Source organism: Pomacea canaliculata, linkage group LG1 (assembly GCF_003073045.1).
Source record: "Pomacea canaliculata isolate SZHN2017 linkage group LG1, ASM307304v1, whole genome shotgun sequence".
In the NCBI taxonomy this organism is placed as follows: domain Eukaryota; kingdom Metazoa; phylum Mollusca; class Gastropoda; order Architaenioglossa; family Ampullariidae; genus Pomacea; species Pomacea canaliculata.
The window spans coordinates 5,595,269-5,618,295 of NC_037590.1; the positions used below are offsets into that span (position 1 = coordinate 5,595,269).

Consider the following 23,027-nt stretch of genomic DNA (forward strand, 5'->3'; position numbering starts at 1 on the left):
CATTACTGCTCATTACACAATGCAGTACATGTAGTCTACCCATGTTCATTGTTTGCGGTGTCGGGGTGGCTTGACTTTGATTTAGACATTGAGCATATGTGATGAGCATCCAGTGGGAGGAGGGTACAGTGTGGTTATACGTATATATATATCGATTTTTTGAAAAAAAAAACTAGTTCAAAATAAATAGAGAGAAACTAAAATTAGTCTTGATTAATGAGTGGACAGGGAAAGGTAGGGGAAACTATAATTTTGATCACCGACTGTTGTTCACGACTTTCTTTTAACCGTCTTCACTCTCGCTCTCTCGCTCCCTCTTATCCTATCTGAATTTTACTTATAAAAGAAAAACAAAACCAGAACAAAGGCGACTGAATTATTATGATTCCCACATCCTTTGAGGCGAGTCTCAACTGGGACATGGCAAACCACAAAGGTTGTGGAAGGGGAGCGTTTAGAGAAAGACTTTGCACGCTTGTAACAAACACATTCATTTTTAAAAAAATAATATTTTAATAAGTAAAGGCATTTAATGATTTGTATTAAAAAGTAAAGCATTTTATATTTGTGCAAGTCTCCGCCAAAGCTCTTATTTAAATACCTTTTTAAAAATTAAAAGGTGCATTGTATGTTACCTCAGTTCTCGTATTTACACGCCGATCAATCTCTGTCGAAGAAAAGAAATATTTAACGACTGTCCCGTGTTTGTGAAAAAAACAACAGCTAAATGTCATTCAGGGATGGCAGAAAGCAGCAGTTCAATACCGCCGATTATTTGTCACAAAAGGACAATGATTAACGAATCATTTTTTTAAGCCGCGATATGCAGTTCAAAAAAATTGGAGTTCCTCACTAAAGTAGCCAAAGAGTTTGTCGCACAAAAGAAGTTGGAAATCATTCACTGCCATCAACTGGAGGTTCCCCCAACGAATGTCAGGCTAACAGCGCTTCATAAAACCCACGAACTCACAAACTGAAGAAAATTTCTCATGCGGCTACCCCTTCCCTCGGCGATATACCCGTGTCTAGTGTCACAGAAAACAAATCTTCACAGACATGCCATACAGACACACACATATATATAGCTCACTGTTTACAAAATGTGGTTATTTTACACATTCTATTTTGACTCCTGTAATACTCTGAACTCAATATTTGTCTTGCATTAAAAAAGAATTAACAAAAAAGTTTTAAAAAGTAGACAAAATATTGTAGATTGTGGAATAGAGCAGCGGACGACAAGAACTTCAAAGGACCTCTCCTCTTCCCAATGTACCACGCGCGGCAGTTGGGCTACAACCGTATGACATTTAAAAAAAAGTTTTATCATGATTTGCTTTCCATAGGAAGTAATCAAGACCATGGACCACGCGCAGCTAAGAAACTTTTCCATGAAAGGTGTTTAATTTCTTTGAGATGGATAGTTTGCACCTGAGAAAGGGACACCACCTTTGCTTTGCGCATCTTTGTCTCGCTCGGGAAGCTGCTCAGTGACTGCCTACGAGGAGATAATCGTGTGAGGCTGAAATTTCAAAGAAGATACTAGTTGATTCCATTAGCAGACTTTCCTGTCGTCTGGATGAAACCTTGTGTGAAACCCTAAACCTTAAACACTTTTATTTATAATTACTGTCTTTGACAAAGCTGAGGACTGTGCCGGGGATCATTTTCTTCGGCAAAGACGAAAACAATAAAACCCAAAATATTTTGTTGCTCGTATTCTTTGAAATGCCAAAGTTTTTTTATTTTTACTGGGTAATGTATAAAACAACAAATTCATAAACATGGCGAAAAAGTATAACTGTGTTCATGTAAAACAGTTTAGTTAATTTCTAGCAAGTGCATCATTTGATGATTGAACTTGCAAGAACAAAAATTTTACTTTTTTGTTCAGATGTTGCTATTCCCCGTAGTACTAAGATTATACAAATAAAAATATATTTGGAAATGACTAATTAGCCAAAAACTAAAACCTCTTTTATGTTTTTTATGTTGATAACTCAATTTGATGATAGAGGGTTTGGGGACTTTAGGTATATCACCAAACCAAACTCTTTCTCTCTCTCTGAAGTCTCTTTATGAGTGAATGCTTGTAGAAATTCATTACCTTGCCCACACAGACACACATATAAGCATAATACAAAATAACTGAGAATGGCAAAGTGTGTATTTTCTAAACAAAATGTTTCGCATATTTGATAACCTAACAAGTAGCTAGTGGATTTATTTATTTACAAGAAAAATAACCATGGTAGAATAAACGATACACGTGATCATCCAGTTTTGGATTCATAGTTGCTGTCTGTAAAATAATCGGAATATTTTTCTGGGCTCTCAGGTAACAACAGCAACTCGAGAATGATAGTTGATAATTTCCAGATTAAAAGAATCGCTTGTTTCCGCTGTTATTTCCAGCAAGATGCCACCATGCTAGTCTCTCACACACATCTGTCTTTCTCGCTTGGTGGTGCATTATTGTGGTGTATTATTCTGTACTTGAAGGTATTGTAGCAGTTGCTACAACAAGCGGTGTTAATGGGGTAGCAATCCGACCCATGATAGTGAAGTGCAGCTGGTTACAGTTCTTAGTATCCACATCTATGCGCGTGCGAATCGCCGCAGTTGCCTCGCCTTCCTTTTCTACCCACACTGGCATAACTTCCTAACAACCTTGCTACCTGCCTGTCAGTTCACCCTGCCCCACATTAGCTCATGCAAGAAAATAAATAAAACCAATAGAGATTTTAAAAAAAAAACTGCTATTCTCAGACATCTGTTACAGACGCGCGCGCAAGTATTCGAATGTCGAGCATGAGGTCGGTTGGAAAGTAAGAGGAACGAAACACAAAATTATCAAAGCCACCACCCCGACCTCGTATCTCCGATATTTGATAGGCATGACCACCCCCCTAACTCTCTCCCCCTCCCCCGTGCTTACCTGATCGTCTCGTTTTTTCATGGGGTCGGGGGGTGGGGGGTAGGGGTTCTTGAGATTGTTGTTAAGCCACCATGCACGAACTTGCACGTGCGTCAGTACTTCTCCCTTCCCCCAAACCTACCCCACCCCTCTAAATAAAGAGCCTAATGGATTAATGTCATTGAGCTTCCAATATGATTTCTGAAAAATATTGGAAACAGCAGTATTGTCTTTAAACACTGTTTCAGGAGCAGTTTCTCCTCGGGTATTTTCGCACGACCTGTGTAGCTATCCCCCACCTCAACCTCCCACACGCGCTCCCCATCCCCCAAGTAAACAGTAAAGTTGGTACCAACCCTCCTTCCTTGTGTGGAGATAAACTGCACGAGTCAGTGTATACTTGCCTCTGACCTCGCGACCTACAGAGGAACTGTGTGTATGCGCATGTGCAGGAGTAAAAATAACACAAACCCTGATTTCCTTTTTTTTCTCTCTCTCTCTTATGCATCCCGAAACCGATTGTGCAATAAATTATTTGTGATGTCAACCGTTTATTTTTAGATCATTCCTCAGCCACACGTTCACACAGCTGTGAGCCACATTGTGTGAAGATTTGTGTTTGAGAGTTCGTCAAGTCGCTCGTTGATTTACCCTCCCCCCGCCCCATGTCTCTTGGGACTCAAGTCAGTGAATGAGTGTAGATGAAGTACCTATGGAAAGCCTGTATACCACAAACCAGTAGAAAAAAAAACACTCACGGCTGGAAGCAGGCAGCGCTGGACTGGAAGTGCACACTCCGTCTGTAAGATCGAGCACACTGCCTACACACCACCAGCACACCGACGAAACAGCCTGCGTGACTAAGGCTCGTAACGGGGTGAAGGTCAGCGTCCATATTTTTTTTTAAAATAAGCGACATGTGCGGCGAATGGCCAAGCGGCGGTGTTTCACTGATGGCATGAGAAGACACCAGGAAAAATGTCACGAACTGGGTAAGTTTGACAAACCGTGACGGTGGCGAGTCCGTCTTCCCACGGGCTGTTCTAACCCCCTCGTCATCGATCGACGAGCGCCTGCTGCGAAGCCCATGTGCGCCGCCATTTTGGATTCTTCTTTCCGCTGGCGGAGCGAGTGCACAACACACAGCACGATGGCGCGACGGCGTCGATGTGTTGGGTCAGACAGGAACCTCGAGCCTCTACACGCGACCAGCCCCACTGTAGCGCCCTCGCCGAGCAGCCACCGTCCTCGCATCCCGCTGACTTCGCGAAACTCGTGCTCACCTCCCTGCTGACGAGTGTCGCATCGTTTGCTACACGGTATGATGGCCGTTTGTGTGTTGGTGTGTGTGTAGTTTTTTTTTAAACATCTGACGCAGTAGTTGATGTGCATCAACGCCATGGGAACCGTGGGCCAATCTGTGACTGTTGTGGTCGTTGTTAGCTGTACCAGCGCGCGGCACTAATGGAAGTGGTGTGTGTGTGATGGTGTTGTCGCAACATCGGATGGTGGTTGAGTATTCGCATTCGGATCAGCCCTACCGTTTCTTTTGCCTCTCAAAAAAAATGTTGGTAAGTTGGTTTGGAACTCGTTAGCTCGCGTGTTATCGGCCAGGCAAGTCTGGCTGGCGATGGAGGTTCACCTGCCTGTGAGCACAAGTAGGAGCCACGAGCCATCAACCGCTCGCTAGCAACAGAAGTGTGTTGTAACAGAACATCAGGATTAACCGGTGGTGATGTGTCTTTCGCTCTGCTGCACGCTTTTTGTGGAAGAAATCTGGTAAGACCGTTATATTTCTACACAACACCTCGCTTTCTTTTGGTACATTTCTATTTTTTGTGTCAAAAGTTTGTCTGATTAGTTCATTTACTTCTGGTCATAAGAAGCCGGAACACTTTGCTTCAAGAAGGCATTAGAAGACGGAACTGTTCTGCTTCATAAAAAATAATATATTACAGTGCAAGAAAATTTTCTAGTTAACCTAATTTAGTTAGTGAACCTAAACCCTCGGTGTGTATTTTACTTTGGAAGGAATATCCCAAGTTAATTTTTTATGGAGAAGAGGGAAAACAACACGTGCAAATGCGTTTCCAAGAGTCTTGATTTGTATGTAAATGTTTTTATTTTGTGAAGAATGGAGGTTCTATTTGTTATCTGCCATCTATGTAAGTGCATCAGGAATAAGACTGAGGTTGGAAATCTGCCAGAAATCTCTGCCCTCGAAATTACTCTCCACTCAAATCGTTAAACGGGTCTTTCGCGTCTGCCTCGTTCGCTGTGAGCAAATACAAGGAATTATTTATAAATGAAGAGGCGGACTATATTTTCTGCCCAAACAGCTGTCGACTTTAAATTTCATTGTACGTCCGAGATGTGTGCTGGGATAGGAAGATCATGAATGGGCTGTGTTGCCTTCTCTTTACAACCGTTGTCTTCAGTTCTGACTTCTGACAAATACAGGATCAAACAGTTGCTGCGTGATGTAGTGTTTGTAGTCACAAGTTATTTTCGTCGAAGAAAAGGATGGGAAAAGCCCAAGAGAGCAGTGGAAGGAGTGTTGTTGATGAGTGGATGGAGGAAGATGCTGGTATGTTGTGCAAGGTCTGTCGCAAGCTGAAAGGAAGCATCGAAACGGGAAATCAATCGTGTGGTGTTCAGAACTGAGTTGTGGACTAGCTTGGTTTCATCACAGCAGCTTGCTGACCTACAGGTCACTTGTAGTCACACCACCCGACAAGATTCGAGGGCAAAGGTATCCACCACACGTTTACCCGGGGGATTCCTATGTGGAAGCTTCTGAAATGCGTTGATGTCGGCTCGAGATACGGGTACTGCCCCGGTTCTGTCCCTCGACTGTCCTGTGAGCACCCAGCAACCATTCATGAGTACATGGAGTAATAAGCGGCCTCGTTCGATATTCTGTGCTCGGGTAACATCCATTTTTCTTGCCATCGTTCATTTGTTTGCACTCTGAAGTAAGTTAGTAGCATATGTTAATGTAGTCCTGTGTGTGTTCGTGCGCTAGAGAATTATTTCATCATGGCGGAAAAACCTTTTGCGCAATATTTATTCTAAATGACTACCGTAAAAGGAAGAATGTGTAGCAGTTTTTAAATGTCAGACTACAAATTTGAACTGTAGTGTCACTCTCTATTGCTTTGATTTTCTTCATTGCTCCTATCGTTGAATGCCTTTCCCCCCGCAGTCTGTCTGACAGTAAACCTGCCATGTAATAAACTGAAGATATCAAACGCTTTGGAGTGGAAGGGACATAAAATTTCCATATGTGAATTCCAGGGTTTTCCCGCGCACAACTAGTGTGTACTGGTCATTGCTAACACTGACATTCTCATCATGATATATTCAAAGATGGCCAGTGTGTACACACAGCCAGCTAGAAGCTTAACTCGTTAGTGTACGGATGGCTGAATGATGGCTGGAATAATGAGCAAGAAATTTCGAACCATGACTACAAAGAGGGGCGACATCGTTTTGAGATAATTCAAGGGACAGAATTAAAACTCCGAGTAGCTGCCGCTTACTGAGGTCCGCTGGATGCACGAACCGTTCCACCCTTTTCTGAAGACCGCACCCTTCTTCCCTTATTTTTTTTTTATTCCGTGACTCATGACAGGCCTTTGCGAGAGGGATACGGACTTTGCTTGTCCTTTAATAGGCGTTCATCCCAGTGTCGTGTGCTATCATTAACACAGCAGTGTTTCCCGATGATAATGTCACAGACAGCTTAAACTCCAGCTTACAATGTGGAGAATCCTGAAAAAATCCTTCCAGTCCTTTGTTTTAAAATGTCTTTGCTTCCTTCATTTTCTATCGCACTTTGACCCCGCCAGATGTCTCAACTTTCATGAAGTGTTGAACTTTGCTCTCCCTCGGTTTTATATCTTCCAAAGTTTCGTCTTGACTGGACGATCGGATAATATACAGTGCATGCTGAGGTCCAGCATCACATCCAATGTTAAACCACTCGAGAAAATAGGTTTGCATCTTTAGGTTTTATGTTTTAGGTTGTGGAAGGGGGTGGGAGGAGATGAGCAGCGCTCGACCGTCTCGGGTGGATTAAGGCGGTGTAAGTGTTGTGTTTATTCTCACCATCCAATCATGCTGGTATTTCTTTGCTACTAGGATGACCACAAGATGAAGGAAACAGTAAGTGCCTGAATAACATTTTCATACGTGGTGTATGAAGAATAGGGTGAATTAGGTTGACAACCTGGTTTCGGTATTTACCCCAGTTTGTATGGTCACCGGATTCAGTAGAACTTTAACAGCACAACTTTCGCGAAGAATAAAAACACACAAACAAACAAAAAATTCTGACACGAGGTAATCGAATCACCAGACAAAAATAATGCCTTGGTTTGGGTTGAAGATATTTATCTCCTGAAGGCCCGCATTGCCTCCAGGTTTTGACAGCATTATAGGGGATCTCCTTAATAGTTTGAGCCCCCATCCTGCAAAATAACGAGCGAGTAGTCTTCAACCGTTCGTCTTCCTCGTGCGGCTCACTTGGAAGCTGCAGTCGAGAAAACTGAAAGTCTACATCCTGTACATCCAGAGTGTGTTGTGGGGTGTGGCTGTGATTTATACAGCCATTAGTAGTTTCACGAGGCACTGGTAAGTGGAGCCGAGAAGATTTTGTATAATAGCTTGTACTTCACTTTGTCTCCACATCCTTTCCAACTCGTTTCATTTTCCCTGTGTTTAATCTTGCTCCGCTGACATGCCAGGACCCACAGTTGTTTGTTTTTTTAGAATCACCAGATAGTAGAAGCACTGTTGTATTACACCAACTAATTATTGGCTAAAAGTAGTTCAGAATACCTGGCTTGTGTCCTGTCGTGGGCATCATAAAAAGTGTTTTAAATTTCTTTGAACAAATAAACTTTAAGATAAAGGAAGAGACACAGAGGAGGGGTAGGTTCCTCTTCTCCGTGTGAGTGTAAGGGTGTTGCAAACCAGAGGCAAGAGTCTAGGATTTTTCCCTCCATTAGACTTTCAGTAGCAGTTTCAGCAATTTCTTAATCTTTTTTTAATATTATTATTCTTTCTTTTAACAGATTTTTTCGCATTAAGTAGCTCAGCTTGTTCCCAGGGGTAGCTTGCATTCAGTAACCATTCGTTAGCTACGAAGTGGTTGGCGTCCACAGCCAGGCAATAAATACCCGACACTTAAGCTGGAAAACCAACATGGCGATTGGCGGCGATCTCTGGCTGGTTTTATCTCCACCTTTCTATATGTGGTCTCAGGGATGTGACCTGGAGGAGCAGGTCGTGGAAAAACACTGGCTGACACTGATGGAAAATGGCCAGTTGTGCTGGCGCCATACGTATGTGTGCGAGCTCCCTCCGGACAATATTTTATTTGGATTTCGTTGTCCTTAAATAAGTAAAAAAGTTAAAAATGTGAATGAAAGATAGAAAACCGTAGAGGATGTAACAAATGAAAACAGTTTATGCGAAAGAACATAGGGAGGGCTTTGTGGTTCTCCGTGCTGATGTCTATTCTTATTTCAAATAAATGTTTGTTATTTTCGACTTTAGACTTTGGAGTTTATTCATTGCAGTCCCGTGGCAATGACTGAAGGGAGGGTTTAACCGAAACCTTCCATTGTTACACAAGACATATTTACTTTCATTTGGGACGAGCAAGTGTCCCTCGTGTGTGTGTGGGTGGGGAAGGTCTATATTTAATGATGGGGGGAGTACTTGGCAAAGGGGGAGAAGAGAGATAGTCACCAGTCTTCGTTGGGTCGCACATTTCTTGGTCTGAAATCACACAGGACTAAAATCACAGAGCAGAGCCCTGAGTGTGGTAAATAAATGTTATATCGGTGTATATAGAGGGATGGTATGGCAGAGACAGAGAGAGAGACTGTATATAATTAATTTATGTGTATGTGGAGTGTGTTCGTATTCACATGTACTGATGTCTGTCAGGTTTTCAGCCCTGCAAAGCTGCACGCGCAGTCTGTGTCACTGGTGGTGTAATATCAGGTGTTACCATGACTACCCTTTGTAACTGCCATTAGAAATAACAAGCATAAAGCTTAACGCAGTTTTCTCTCTCAAGAAACACAAAAACTTTTCTTGGGGAAAAAATTCCAAAGGTTTAGTGGGTTAGTGTGCTTCGTCTGACAGATTCTTAATGGATTTGTTTGGTTAAAAATAAACATTTTATAGTATTCATTCAGCTACCTCGGCTTCTGCAAACAACAGGTGGCGAACAGTCGTTATAATTTTGTGTTCAGTTTTTTGGAAATATAGGTGTAATAAAATATGCTTCTAAGGTGATCCTTTTTACTTTACCTTGGCGCTAGGGAGAAAGCGCGAGCTCAGCAGTTGTGTTGTGGTAGAGAAAGTAAGGATCCCTAGGGTTTGGTTGCTTCAGGGGCTCAGAACACAAGTGTTTTACCAACACGTGGAAGGTGAAGCCAGTCTGCTTCCATCGTCTGGTAAATCAGATGCACATTTCTCCTTCTATCGCACTGTAGGTTCGTCCTCGTTATTAAACGACTAGAGAAGATCGCCGTTGATGTGTAGGTGGGGGAGGGGAGTGTCCTCTACCACCTGCAGCCTTCCTGCTTTCCACCACAGTCTAGTTATTTACAGACTTTTTATTTTTGTCCATCTGAAAGGAGTGGTTGCCAGCGTCCTATCTATGTATGCACCAGCGCTGATGGAGTTTATTCCACTATCTGTATCAGGGATGAACGTTCAAAGAAGCAGTCATTGCACAAGATGGCGATTGAGGGGAGGTGACTACGGCAGAATGCAGAGTGTAGTCGCCAGGGAGTCGCTTTTGAAGACGGAAGATAAAATTTTGTAAAAAAAAAAAAAGTCTTTGCGCGTTCGGGCTGAATAAGGCTACATTCCTGTTCTGCTCACGTAGCAGGCATGCTATTGTTCATTGTGCCATGAACAATCCGGAAGTGGAGTAGAGCTGTCGTAGCGTCCTTGCTGTGCTCTTAGCAACGACAGTACATTGCGGCCACACAGTAGGAATGACAGGTTGAGTCGCATTGTTTTTCTTCTTGTCGAGGTTCTCAAAATCAAAAGGTTAATGTGCTCGTTCCAGGTTATTGTTACATAACATGTCGAACTGTGCTTCTGATGTGGACACAAAAGATCTCATCACCGGGCTTTTTTTGAGGCCTTTGTTTTCTCAAGTACTACACAAGTTATTAAGTCGTTTTCTAATAGAAGAATAACGATGACGACACAAAATGACAACGACGATAATGATGATGACAACAGCGATGATGTTCATGACAACGATGATAGGGGGAAGGGGGCATGGGCATATCGTGGTTGATATCAAAGTAACTATGCAACGAAAGGCTTTTTTTAAAAAATAAACCCATACACCTTAGAACAAAGAATTATCTGCCAATAGATATGTTTTCTGTCTGTAGCATGAATTGTAATAATAAATTTTTTTTCATATTTCCAAAAATTCACTTTCCTCACCACGTAACGAGCAGGAATTGGCAGAAATAATGATACCATCATAAATATTCTAAATGCATGGGGCACAACCGAGGTTTTCTTTTTCCTTTTCTTTCCGTTGAAGCCTTTACTTGAGTAATACAGTCATTTATTTACTTTTGTTTTACAGCTGTACACGAAACGAGCCAGAAAACCTAATGGTGTTGTGAATCCCAGGTTGTTGGTCAACAGTGTCCTTGTCCCTGAAGACAATGCCAGAGCATTGTTGACCTCCATGTTTTTGTTTCTGTTGCAGACGCCTTTTTAGCATCAGCCGCAGCCTCTCAGGCCGGATTGTTCGGAATCCTTCCCAGTTCCCAGCCATTTCTAGATCGCAACCCTTCGCCTCCTCCTCCTCCGCCTCCGCCTCCGCAGCCACCTGTGCCCACTTCTCTGCCCTTGGCGGTTGTGAAGCAGGAGCCTCGGGAGGTGCCCACCTGTCTCGGAGGTGAGCGGCCAAGTGGGAAGACGTCGGAGAAGAGAGGGGTAGTGATCTCAACCCCCCGCCACCCCACAGACACGAGCACCAAGGACCCCAACAGGGAAGCGACCCTAAGCGGCGGAAGTCGAAGTCACAGCTCACACAGGCCTGCTTCCGGTTCAAAAGGCCAGACAAGGTCGTCGGGGAAGAAGGAGGCCCACAGACTTCGCTCTGGAGTTGAGGGACAAAGCCGAAGCGCTGACCAGCGCCACGATGTGATCCCCAAACCTGCGGAGACCCCCGAGCGATGTTCCTACGAGAAGACTTCTGCATCCTCTGCTTTCGTCAGCGCCAAGAGCGCGAGGGACGTTTCTAAAAGCGCCAAAGACACTTCCAGGAGCTCATCGCCTTCCAGCCTTCACAGTAGCAGGAGGCCGGCGGAGAGGAATTTCGCGGAGGGTCAGGCACTGGGCAGGACAAACGGTGCGGCGAACCGAGACGTGGCACCGCCCAAAAGCCTTACCTGTGACCCCAGGGTGTCGCACGGTGTGGAAGTGCCCTTAAAGAGTGGTGACAGCAAGAAGAGCAGCAGTGCGTCCAAAGGTGCCGGGAGTATCGGCTTGCCGCAAGGTAGTGCCAGTGTGAGCAAGAGTGTTGTTGACGTTGCCACGGCAACAACGGCCGTGGCAGGCTCCAGGGCGCCCAGAAGCAAGTGTCGGAGCGACAAGAAACATGGAGGCGTCAAAGCCTCGTGGAGCGGCGGCGGCGCTGGTGCCGCGAGCGACAAATCGGGGTTACCTTCAGAAGCCTGGGCAGACCCGTCCTCCGCCAAACCGTCGTCAGCGACCCTGTCCACGACCACATCAGCCATGTCCGTGACGACGACGTCGACCACATCTTTCTTCTCCTCCTCTTCCTCCACAGTTACCGCCGTTGCCAAGGCGACAGCCCCGTGCGCTGCTGCGGCGGCATCTTTAGCCGCGGTCGGCCTGTGCCCGGTGGCTCAGCCGGTACCTACTGTGTCTACAGTGACCTCTACTTCTGGGGACAGCAGTTCTGTGACGTCAGTTCCGGTAACTAGCTGTGGCACACAGAGTGTTTATTCAAGGACTCAGCCGGTTGTGTCTACTTCTGTGGCAACAACAGGTAAATATTGATGTGGATATTTACTTGAAAGTTTGTTAATATGTTTATTAGTGTATATATAAATATCTTATTAATGGTTTTAAAATTATTTTCATATTTTAAAATTTTGCCTATCATTATTATATGTTTTGCTGGATTAAAGTTGATGACAAACAAGAAAGAGTTATCAGAAACGCGCACTCGTAATATTCAACTCTTTCCCACGAGGCCGTGAATAAATGATAAACATCTGTCACTTTCAGACACGAATATGACATGTTTATTGCGGTGTGTAGATGTCAGATTATACAGTCTTCTATATTATGTACAGTTTTTAATAATCTTTTCATCGCTGATTTTTTTTAAGAACAGGTTAGTGTTAGTTGCTTATCTTTAACTTACGAGTACACCTTTGATGATAAGCAAATTATATTTAGAGGATAGTAGAAATATCTTTGCGGCCCTGTGGTCCTCTGGGGGCGAATAGGAGGAGGAAGAAGAAATATCTGTAAAGAAATCAGCGATTTTCTCATTATAGTATGCCAGTAATAATGAACCGAAGGTAATTCACATTGGGGGGAATATCGATTGATTTTCATCAGTGTTAGCTCGTTAAATGACTTGTGTACAATAATTTAGAGTAGACACAAACATGGATAACACATGATTAGCTTCGTCGTTAATACCTGTGCAAAAGCGCCCCCACGTGGTAATTATTTTGCTGTGTATCGACCTTCGTATCCTGTCCTTAGTTTGAACGTGGACGGGTGATTACACCCAGGGTAGCTATGTGCTGTCGAGGTAGAGGAACAGATGATTTTCAGTTAGCAATTACAAATGTATTTTCCTCCTTTCTTTCAAGTTTTTTTTTCGTTGTCTATCTCAAAATATAGAGATGATGTTATTTTAATAAACTTTTAAAACTTTTAATACGAAAATAAAATTCTGACGAATCACTGGCGGGATCAGGACATGTTAAAATAGTTTTCATAACAAACCATTTAAACCAATGGAGAAAGCCGGTCCTCGGGCCGTGTAATACCCGCAAAATCATTTGGTTTGCCCCTGGCAAGGCAACCCCAGACAAGACTCGAAATTCGGTTAATTTATTTTTACCAACATAATTGATTTAAATATACACAAAGCGAGTTATAATAGCGATGTGAGGGACGAGCAAGGGACGTCCATTACGAGACAGGACATACACTAGTTCATGACAGGACAGACATGTTGTCTTGGCTCCCGTCTACCCGTCTACCTGCGGTGACTCAGAGGACATTTTCAGACAGGTGAGGGTGTACACTTGGCGAAGGTGTTAACAAACTTTGGCGACACTGCGGCGATCCAGTGTTGATGCGACGAGATGCTGCGAGATCACCAGACATCCTACACATGGCGACAACAAAGAAATGTTTCAGAATGTAGATCTTTCCACACGAAATGGACAAATATTTCTTTGTTGTTGTTGAAGGCAAACCTATATTCCTGGTTTGTGGATGGCGATGTGTTAGCAATAATTTTAAAAAGTGGTGCTGGAAAAACAGTTCCATCTATCACAGTCGAGGTGAGGTTTAAATGTTTGACCAGGTAGTCCAGGCTAATTTTTAGTGCATAATTTAGTATGGCCCACGAATGATGTTTTAAGTATCTAAATGGCTTCACACCCCACGAATTTGAGAGAAAATTAGCTTGTGTTCCACTTCCTCTGAATCTTTTTAATGCAAGCGGCCCTTTTTTAGTTCATAGGAAGTGTTAGCTCTTCTCTTTGTTAGACACTGTTTGCTTTTGTTGTCCTCACAACACTTTTGCTTTCTTAAATTGGTTTTTGCTTTAGTTCTTTAAAGCTGGAGTGAGTGATTTGTGGTGTGTCACTTTGTTAAAATAGCCATGTTCTGTGGTGCCTTCATTCTGCTAGTTAAATACAGTGGATGGCATCGTTCTGGTCATTACAACACAGTGGACGATGAACCTAAGGCATCAGTGAGTGACCTGCCAATCCTGCTGGATCCAGTTTTCAGACCACCATCTTAAGAGAGAGAAAGGATTACTTATTTATAAACTCTCACCAGATTCTGAGTAGGTTTCCGTGCTTTAAAAGTTTCTTGTCGCCGATGTGGTGGTTGAAAGGACAGGAAATGAGACGAGAAAGGCAATTTTTTTATTAAAAAAAGTGAAAGACCGGTCAGAAGGGGAGACCACACATTTTAAATGCCTTCCACTTTATGTTAAATGTATAATCGTACCCAGGCTCGGCTGTCGTCTCGCGAGACCTCGACAGGACCGTCTGTACCACAATGAGTCCCTGGTGTAGTGAGGATCAAAGGCTCATTGGTCACAATGGCACAGACAACAAAACATAATGAAGCAAGAGCAGGGCAGGTGGCTTGCTTACAACACCTTTACCCGCCCCTTGTTACGAGGGCCTGAGACAGGACTGTGTCAAGTACGATTGATTACAAGAACTCGTCGATCGCACCCGAAATCAGCATAAACCTCGGTTTATCTAACAAGCTCTGATTTCTTTTCCCTTTTATTTGTTTCCTTCTGTGAGAACTGGGCTTCTCGGTGAAAGCACATGAGTTTACTTACCCAGTGTGCAACCCGAGTATAAATTGAAAAATGTGGGGTAGCTTATGAAAACTCCAGTGTGGGGAGGAAAGTTGACACACACCCTTCTGTTTTTCTTGGTTATAGGATGGTAGAATGAACGAAAGAGGGAGTAAAAAAAAATTTAAACGGAGTAAGGAGAACAGAAAACCGTTCCTAAATTTGTTTGTTTATGCATTTATTTATTCATACATTTTCTTTGCTCGTGCAAGCAAATGGGACCGAAGCTGTCCCTGGGACTTTGTTGCATAGAAGCTGTCAGAGCGATAGAAGTTATAGCTTTACTCTGTGTAACGGAATGAAATTTAGTTTTCTGAGAACAGTAAATAACGGAGAAAGGCCTTAGTAGGCTTAATAGTTGCCAGGAACTACTTTATTCTCGGGGAAAGACTCAAGTGGTTTCGAGACAGTGGACATCAAGGAACAAACTCTCGTGACGGATGCAAGTGAGCGAGAAAACACGTTGCCGTGCAAGATGGCGACAACATTTTGTTAAGACGAGGAAAGGGAGAGTTTGGTGGAGGTGCACGCAAATAGTCCGCAGCCAGACTGTCCCTGCATGAGATTAACCTGTTTGCTGTCGCCAGTCTGTGCTGTGCAGCATTTACTACATGCAGGCTGGAGATGGTGTGGCAAGAACATTGTGTCAGAAAGCACTTTATATCATGCGAGAGCTCAGTTCACTGTCGTCGTTGGCAGCCATGTTACTATGTAACGGATTCCTCGACAGTAAGGTCGCCATTGTTTGTCGTTTTGTATAGACTAGCAGGAAAGAACACAGATCACTGTATGTTGTGATATACTCGTAATATATTCGTGCTATGTACTTTAAAAAAAACTTCTGACGACATTTCAGGAGAATGTACCCGTCCTCATTGTTTATTATTTATTGGTTTAGATTATGAAACACGAAGACAACATTGGAAATCTTTTCTCTCTAAAACCAGACACAATACCCAAACCAAGAGTCACGATTTTTCTACTGGGTACAGAGCTTGGGACTGTGGAAAAGGTGTGTCTACGGAAGCTACCACATCGCTTGAATATTTGAGAAACATCGTACAGCCTGTAGGGACCGTTTGTCTTTGCGCTGACGTGGAAGCTTGCTTTCGTCTGTGAAATGTTGAATAGCCCACAGGCACGCGTGTTAATAATAATAATTTTTAAATTTATTTCTGTGAATCATAAAATTGAAAATAAATTGTTTGAATTGTCCAGAAGCCTGTCTCACGACACCAGTCCAGTTGAAGTTTTACCAAACAGGTCAGAGTGGCTATAGAGAGAAATTAAATCCTATCGTCTACTGCTATCGTTAGTTTGGGTCCCTTACCTACCACAGTAAACATGTCGATCTCTGCACAGGTAGGAGCATCACGTGACGTAGTAGATGTTTGCTGATGTGACAGCCGTGACTCTTATCAACAACACCCAGTCGGACAGCAGTTTTGGTATTAATACTTCTCCCTCTCACCCCACTCACCCACATTGCCTTGTCTTCAGTCCGCTGTCTTCGTCACATTTGTTTGCCAAAGGTAGTCACATGTTCGACAACCATGTGGTCCGGTAAAGAAGCCTCTTTAAGCTCGTTCTTAAGCGGGAAAAATGTGCAGAAACATCGACCGTCCGTAACAGCACAAAGTGTCATTGTATTGCAAATATTTTGGCAAACATTTCTGGGACTGAACGTGTCCTCCAAGTTTCGATGTCCCAGACTTTGTCCCCCAAACCGTTGGTTTTCTGTTACCTCCCCTCACAACTTTGACAAACTTGGTCAAACTTCGGACATTTGTCGGCTTGAGAAAGGTCTTCACATGATTAATCAGGACTGGTGGTTGTTCTCGCTTCAGAAGCTCATCTCAACGGACTGTCTGTGGGTCGTTTCGGAGAAATGTCGTTATATATGTAATCTTGTACTGGAAATCGTTGCGGACTAGACATTTATAGCATTCAGCACATCATGTTTGAGGCTGTCAGTTGAGGGGTAACTGTAGGAAAGTTCAGGCAACCAGTAGTGCACGTGTGTGTGTGTGTGTGTGTGAGAGAGAGAGAGAACACTGTGTAGTCTACAGTTTGTGTGATGAATCTCTTCTTTTCCATTTTTTTTTTTTTTTTGTTATATATAACACCGCTGCAGAGGAAGGGGCATTTGCGGCGGCGAGCCACCTTATACAAGTGTAAAACTTGTTAATTGTTTCAACTTGTTTATCAAATAATTCCAAAGACGCATGAGGTGTTGACAAACAATTTTATTTTATGTTTAAATACATGATGACACACAAAGTACTTTCCGCAGTATTTCTGATCCTTTGTATGGTCGTCATAAGTTGAAAAAAGCGTTTTCCTGATCCTGCTATTTTCGTTTCATGTAATATGCTTGTGCATAATTAGAAAAATAACAAGTCAAACAACAAGTCAAAAACACAGTTTTGAAAGTTTCTGGTTCCGTTGTTTTGTTAGACTTGCAGTGATTCCCTCTTTGCTTGTTTTTTTAAGCCATATATTTCTTTGGCAGGTGTGTTTTCATACACAAATATTCTCATGTTCTTGAAGAGGGGTGAAGTCCTTGCAAAAAGAGGACCAGATATATTTTGCACATGATAGATAGATAGTTCTAGTCTGTGTTCTATTATTTTAGAGTATTGTTTATTGGCTTTAAAGTAAATTTTCAGGCACATAGTTCCCGCCGCAATACACAAATAAATACCATCGTGCAGCAGAAATGGAAACGAGGTGCTGTACATGTCAGGCTGATTCTTTTTGTAGATTGCAAATTCTGCAAATATATTTTTACTCGTACAACTTTCGTTTTGTTTATTCCGAAAAGAGGAAGTAGCTATTTTAAGAAGCTGTCTCTGTTTTACAGACTGGAATGTGGCATCAGGAATGCGGTAAGGAACGTGCAGGTATTGCACGCTTATAGCAGTATGCAGTATTTTAAGCAATATACAGAAGTCACGCATACAGACACACAGACACACATACAACAATATTTTATGTCGATACTCGCGAACTGTGTGAGCGAAATAAATCTGCTCTCGTTCTTTCTCGCGTCATCACAGCGACAGCAGCGCCACCGCTCAGCAGCAGCAGCAGTGTGACATCACAGATCACCTCGGCGCTGCCCTACTACCACACCCTGTACTCGCAGCCAGAGGGCGCTGGAAACGGGGCTAGCGGCGTGAGGAGGGTGCAGGCCACCACCACCTTCGTTCCGGAAGTGGGAACATACAAGGGGCCCCTCATCCGGGGCATGTCCAAGGGATGCCTGGAACCGCGCCTGAAGACTGAGGGATCCCGTAGCTCGTGCTGCCACGAGGGGGGCGGCTCCCCCGCCGCAAAGTCCTCGGTCGACGTCGGATGCGAGGCTCTTCGCACTCCCTCAGGAAGCGTGGAGGGAGCGGGTGACTCCAGCTGCGAGGGAAGCAGCGGCTGGGAGGACAAGCCCTCGGGTCTGTCCGCATACTCCTCCACCTGTCACCAGCCAGAGGGGCGTCTCGGGTACGGATCTGAGAGTGCCCCATTCGGAGGGGGAGACGGCGGGCATGGGGAGGAGCTCGCTCGCCGCGGCGGCGGGCGCCACGAGGGTTTCGGGGAGGCTTTCGGCGATCGCTCGCCGTCCGTGACGTCATCGTCGTGCCGGACGCCGCTTTCTTCGTCATCATCGTCGTTCCACGTCAGCACGACCCCAAGCCCCAGCCTGCACCCCGGCTCGTGCAGCAGTCACAGCACCATGACTGCTGGCTTTCCCGACGTCGCTTTGGACTTCAGCATCTCCAGACGTGGCGGCGATGACTCAGCTGGGGGCAGCAAGACCACTCTGCTTCCTCGCCGACCATGTGTGAGCGAGAAGCAGGAGTCAGAGACGACTAAACATGCTCATAAACCGTCCCCAAGTCGTGCCGGTGGCAGCAGCAGCAGGCATCGTGGGGACAAAGTAGTGCTCAAGTCCGATTCCACGGACAGGACATCGTGCAAAGCGACCGTCCTCTCTCCCGCCGGGCCGAGAATGTGTTCGCTGCTGGACCATTCCCTAAAGGAAGGCGCCGTAACTTCTCTGCCCTTTCATCCGGCCCTCGACAGGTCTCGGCAGTCGTCCGGCGCGCACCAATCCAGCACCGGGAAGCTGACAGTGACATCACAACCGTGTGCCGAAAGCAACCAAGCATTGAACTTGACCAAACCGTCCTCCAGCAGGCGAACGGAGAACGCTGCTACTGCAGCGACCTCCTCGGCAACGGAAAAGTCCGGTCAGGGTCCGGAGTCGGAAGTCATCAGGCCGTTGGCGGTCCTACGGATGATGCAGATGATGGGCTCTGGGGAGGTGAGGTGCGGCTCGGCCCCTCCCCGCGCCTCCGTGCCGTCTGTGCACGGCAAGGAGTCGCCGGAGGACAAAGACGACGACGACGAGTGTGCGGATGAAGAGGACGATGTGTCGGTGAGCGAGGGCTTGGACAAAGAGGAGCTAACTGAGCATATCGGTGAGTGACCTTCTCCTCGGGCAGATTAGTTTTGTTAATGAGCACTATGTTAACACTTACCTGAAGTACTTAGATTTATCGAAGTATGTGACTCGTTAGACAGGCTCCTGGGCACCTTTGTAACTGGACAAATATGGAGGAACATACGACCAGGCTTGATAGCGATCTTGTAAAACCTTGGTCGAACGTTCGTCCATATTCGTCCGGTAAAGAAGGACCTTTTTATCTACATGACGTCACACGTGTTCATCGTCTCGCTGTTGCTTTTTTGTTTTCAGCCTCTCGATTTTCTCTCTTTCTTCCCCCACCACCGCCACCACTCAGATGTCTCTGCTTGTTTGGAAAAATACTTTATAGGTAGAAACAACACAATATTGTATGTGTTTGTCTGCCTGCCCATTACCAGCTGTGAAAGTCTTGCTATCAAACTAAGGTATTTGGGGGTGATTGTCGGGGAGGTATCACTTTTCTCAGGACAGTTCTTTGCGTGCGTGTGTGTGCGCGTGGATATGGAAAGCCTCCGAAAATCGGAAGCCAGTACTCAAACCACGCAGCTCTCCGCTTGAAACTTTGTTTGTCAGAAAACTTTGCCCGAGCTGTTTCGAAGATTGAATTACATTTGTTGGGTCCCCCCTTGCCATTTCGTTTTTTGACAGCGGGATTTGAATGATGTGTCATAAAATATCGTTTGATGATGAGCTTCTAACCCAGGGATGGGCAGTGAAATCAGTCAGCTGGGTTATGAGGCACTGGTGTCCGAACTTTACGGCTCTCAATTGATTTAACTTAGTTGTTTTTTTATTCATGCACGGAATTGAGTCACAAAAACACCCGATAGTATCTTGATGATCGCATTAGTAAGGTTAGTATTTATTTCTTTTGCAAGTGCAATAAATAATGTAAATAAATAATAAACGATGTTAGTAGTTTTATATCTTAGAATAGAGGGTCATTAGACATCCAGTCGATGACTTGATGAGGTCTGGCAACTGTAAGTTTTGTCTTTCTTTGAATCTGATGCAGCCAGAGTTATATCACATTTGGTATTTTATCCGGAAAAAAAAACAGTCATGTAACTGGACGAGGCCACGATAAGGTCGCCAACACAAGAAATAAAATTAGTTTTTGCTTCATTATCACGTGATCAGGTCCGGTCTGCCCCATTCTCAGTGCCAATGTTTGACTTTCTGTGTCTTATTGCGACCGTTCATCTGCAACAAACAAAACTGTAGAGGTCGTGCAGGCGGACAAGCAGCAGATGCCAGCACATCGACCCGTGTCCGACACCCGAGTGGCAGCCATCCGCCCGCCATGTGCCTGTATAGTCAGGCTTGCTTCTTTTACTGGCAAACAACCATAATAGTCCAGGCTCGGTGTCTGGCGAGTGTAATAAGATGTGAATTACATTCAAGATTTGCTTCTTACTACATTATCTGGAACATGGCTTGTCTTGGTACCCAGACATGTTGGCTGCACTACCCCGTATGTCTTGTGAAGTTGCCATTGCGAATTCGGAGGCTTTTTTTCGTGGCGGTTAGATGACAGTTTTGGCAATCGCGGGCAAACGCTCGTCAATATTTTTCAGTTAAATACCTGTGTAGGTATATTAAATTCTTCAGCACTAAAATCTGTCAGTCTTGGTTATCAAAGCACCGTCTCAGTCCTTCCGGCGATAGAATCTTACCTGGAACAGTTCGGGTTTCTCACCTGGTAGGGGCGGCCAGGTAATGAAGTTACAAAAAAGGTCATCACAGCGGGTCAGTTTCTCGTCTCCAACGAAGTCTCAAACAACTATTGATGGAGAACCATTCTGATTGTCTGCTTTGCAATTTTAAAAAAAATCCGATTTCGATTTGATAATTCCTCCTTGCTCCCTTTCTCCTGGGATGAAGCTGTAAGCAAAATCTTCCGCAACGGAGGTTTGTCCACGTCCAGCTTCGACTGAACTCGGCTCAAACAAAAGATTTCATCTAATATCGGTCGATAAATTCCCAACCCCGAAGCTTCTTATCGAGATGGTTGGTGAAAATCTGCTTGTGCACAGACGATCTGATCCGATTTCCTCGAAATTAAATGATTTTTTTCATTTTTTATTATTGTAGACGGTTGGAGTAGTTCTTCGCCAATTTGTTTAGTTTGATTCGATCGAAACGGGCGAGCCCAGCAGAGGTAGAGGTTGTATCAAACCAGTGAATGTTGCACAATCTTCTGGTGTGGCGCGCGCACATGCGCGTGTGTTCTTAGGGGAGGGAGGGTGCCTAAGCTCAGCCAATCAACGGAAGGGCGAAGCAGAAGGGCAGTGATGCATGGACGTGCAATGAAGCGGCGTTGATCATTTCAGCGTGTGCATCAGGTCGAGGTGGATAATTAAACTGGGGGTATCTGGGGTAGGGCGTGAGATGCACGCGGTAATCGCCAACCAGACCCCCAACCACCACCACCACCACCACCACCACCACCACCACACCACCACCACCACCACCAGCTGTGACGGCGGTGGAGAAATAAGTGTCTTCCATTATTCCGAGCTGCTGCCCTGCAGTCCCAAGGCCGGGCTGTGCGGCGGATTTGCACAAGTACGAGCGGCAGGATTTGTTTGCTAGGAATACACATTACCGAAGGTCGCGCGGACACAGTTTCTGCACATGAGTGCGACAAGCATCGGCTCCACATGGCGGTGTGCATGGTGCCGCCAAACGTGCCCCGCTGGCCACCGGAAGCTGTGCGCTTGCACCAGCTTGCGCATGCGTACATCCAAGTTTTGTGGCAGACAACAGGACTTGGCCGTCACAGCATGTCATCGTTATAACGACATACCTGATTGCCATTAATACGAAGAAATAATGATAGTAAAAAAAAAAATTCGCGGGTCTGCCAGCCCTCGTCAAACGCAGTAATTGATGAGTTTACATTACGTGCAGTTTCGTAGATTGATTTTGTGTGTACAGAGCCTGCTCATACATTTTGCTGTTGTTAACTACCACAAAACTCGGGGTTTTTTCCCCTCAGTATACAAAAATATCGTCTACTGGCCAGTCCCATCGAACGTCAATTAATAGAAGGATATATATATACTTTCGTTGTTTCATTGTATCGCATCAAATAGAACACTCAGAATTCGGACTTTCCTGGCTTTCATTTCTATGTGTTTGTGTATATCTGTTTTGTTTTGTGTTTTGTTTTGTTTTGTTTTTTTTGTGTGGTTTTTTGTTGTTGTTTTTTTTTTGTTTTTTTGTTGTTGTTTTTGTGTTTCTTTTTGGGTTTTTGGGTTTTTTTTTTTTTTTTTTTTTGGTTTCTTTTGCTACTGCTTGCGACTTCTAGATGTTATACTTTTCAGTTTCGCTTTTGCGTGACAGAAATATTTAGTACATAAGACTGTTCATTAGTCATACAATAACTTCCTGTTTGGTTGCTTAAAATTTCGCAGCACAGATCCTTTGTTGGGAGGTACACACGTAGTCGCCATGACTGATAATGTATGGAATGTCTACCAAAATTATAGGCTTTAATTTAAACAAAAATAACAAGTGCAGGAATACTAAAGTTGCAAGTGTGAAGTAGCAGAGCTAAACATAGTTATAAATACTAATGGAGGTTTTACTGTTTTACTGTCACGCACGTTCTGATTGGCTCATTTTATTATTTGTTCACATTCGATCCAGAAGACAAAGAACTAAATAATAATAATAACAAAATAACGCAAATTTATATTTTGTATTTCTTAAATGTGTGCTCAATAAGTTCTGCATCAATTAAAAATGCTTAAAGCACACTTTCAAACGCATATTGACAAACAATTCCAGGGACATAACTAACTAACTAACAGAAATACAAATTTGGGGTAATGGATCTTCTTCCTCAGAAGTTTGTTTGGACTGTTGAGTACTTCAGTCAGCCGTGTTGAAGGTTTCATTCAGAAGATGAACATCATGATTAGCTGTAAGGACATGTACGTGCATGTGTGGATAAAAAG

General features: G+C 44.2%; 1 protein-coding gene across 4 annotated transcripts in view; it reads left to right on the forward strand.

Annotated features, from left to right (window-relative positions):
- LOC112562326 (mucin-12-like) overlaps nt 1–23,027 on the forward strand; it is a 145,484-nt gene that overhangs the window by 70,797 nt on the left and 51,660 nt on the right. For 3 of the 4 annotated variants that reach the window (XM_025235536.1, XM_025235546.1, XM_025235526.1), the window contains exons 5-6: nt 10,680–11,990; nt 17,636–19,054. In XM_025235536.1, the coding sequence (XP_025091321.1) occupies nt 10,680–11,990; nt 17,636–19,054 (2,730 nt within the window). The remainder of the gene's footprint in view (nt 1–10,679; nt 11,991–17,635; nt 19,055–23,027) is intronic. The other variant, XM_025235553.1, reaches the window with a different exon arrangement.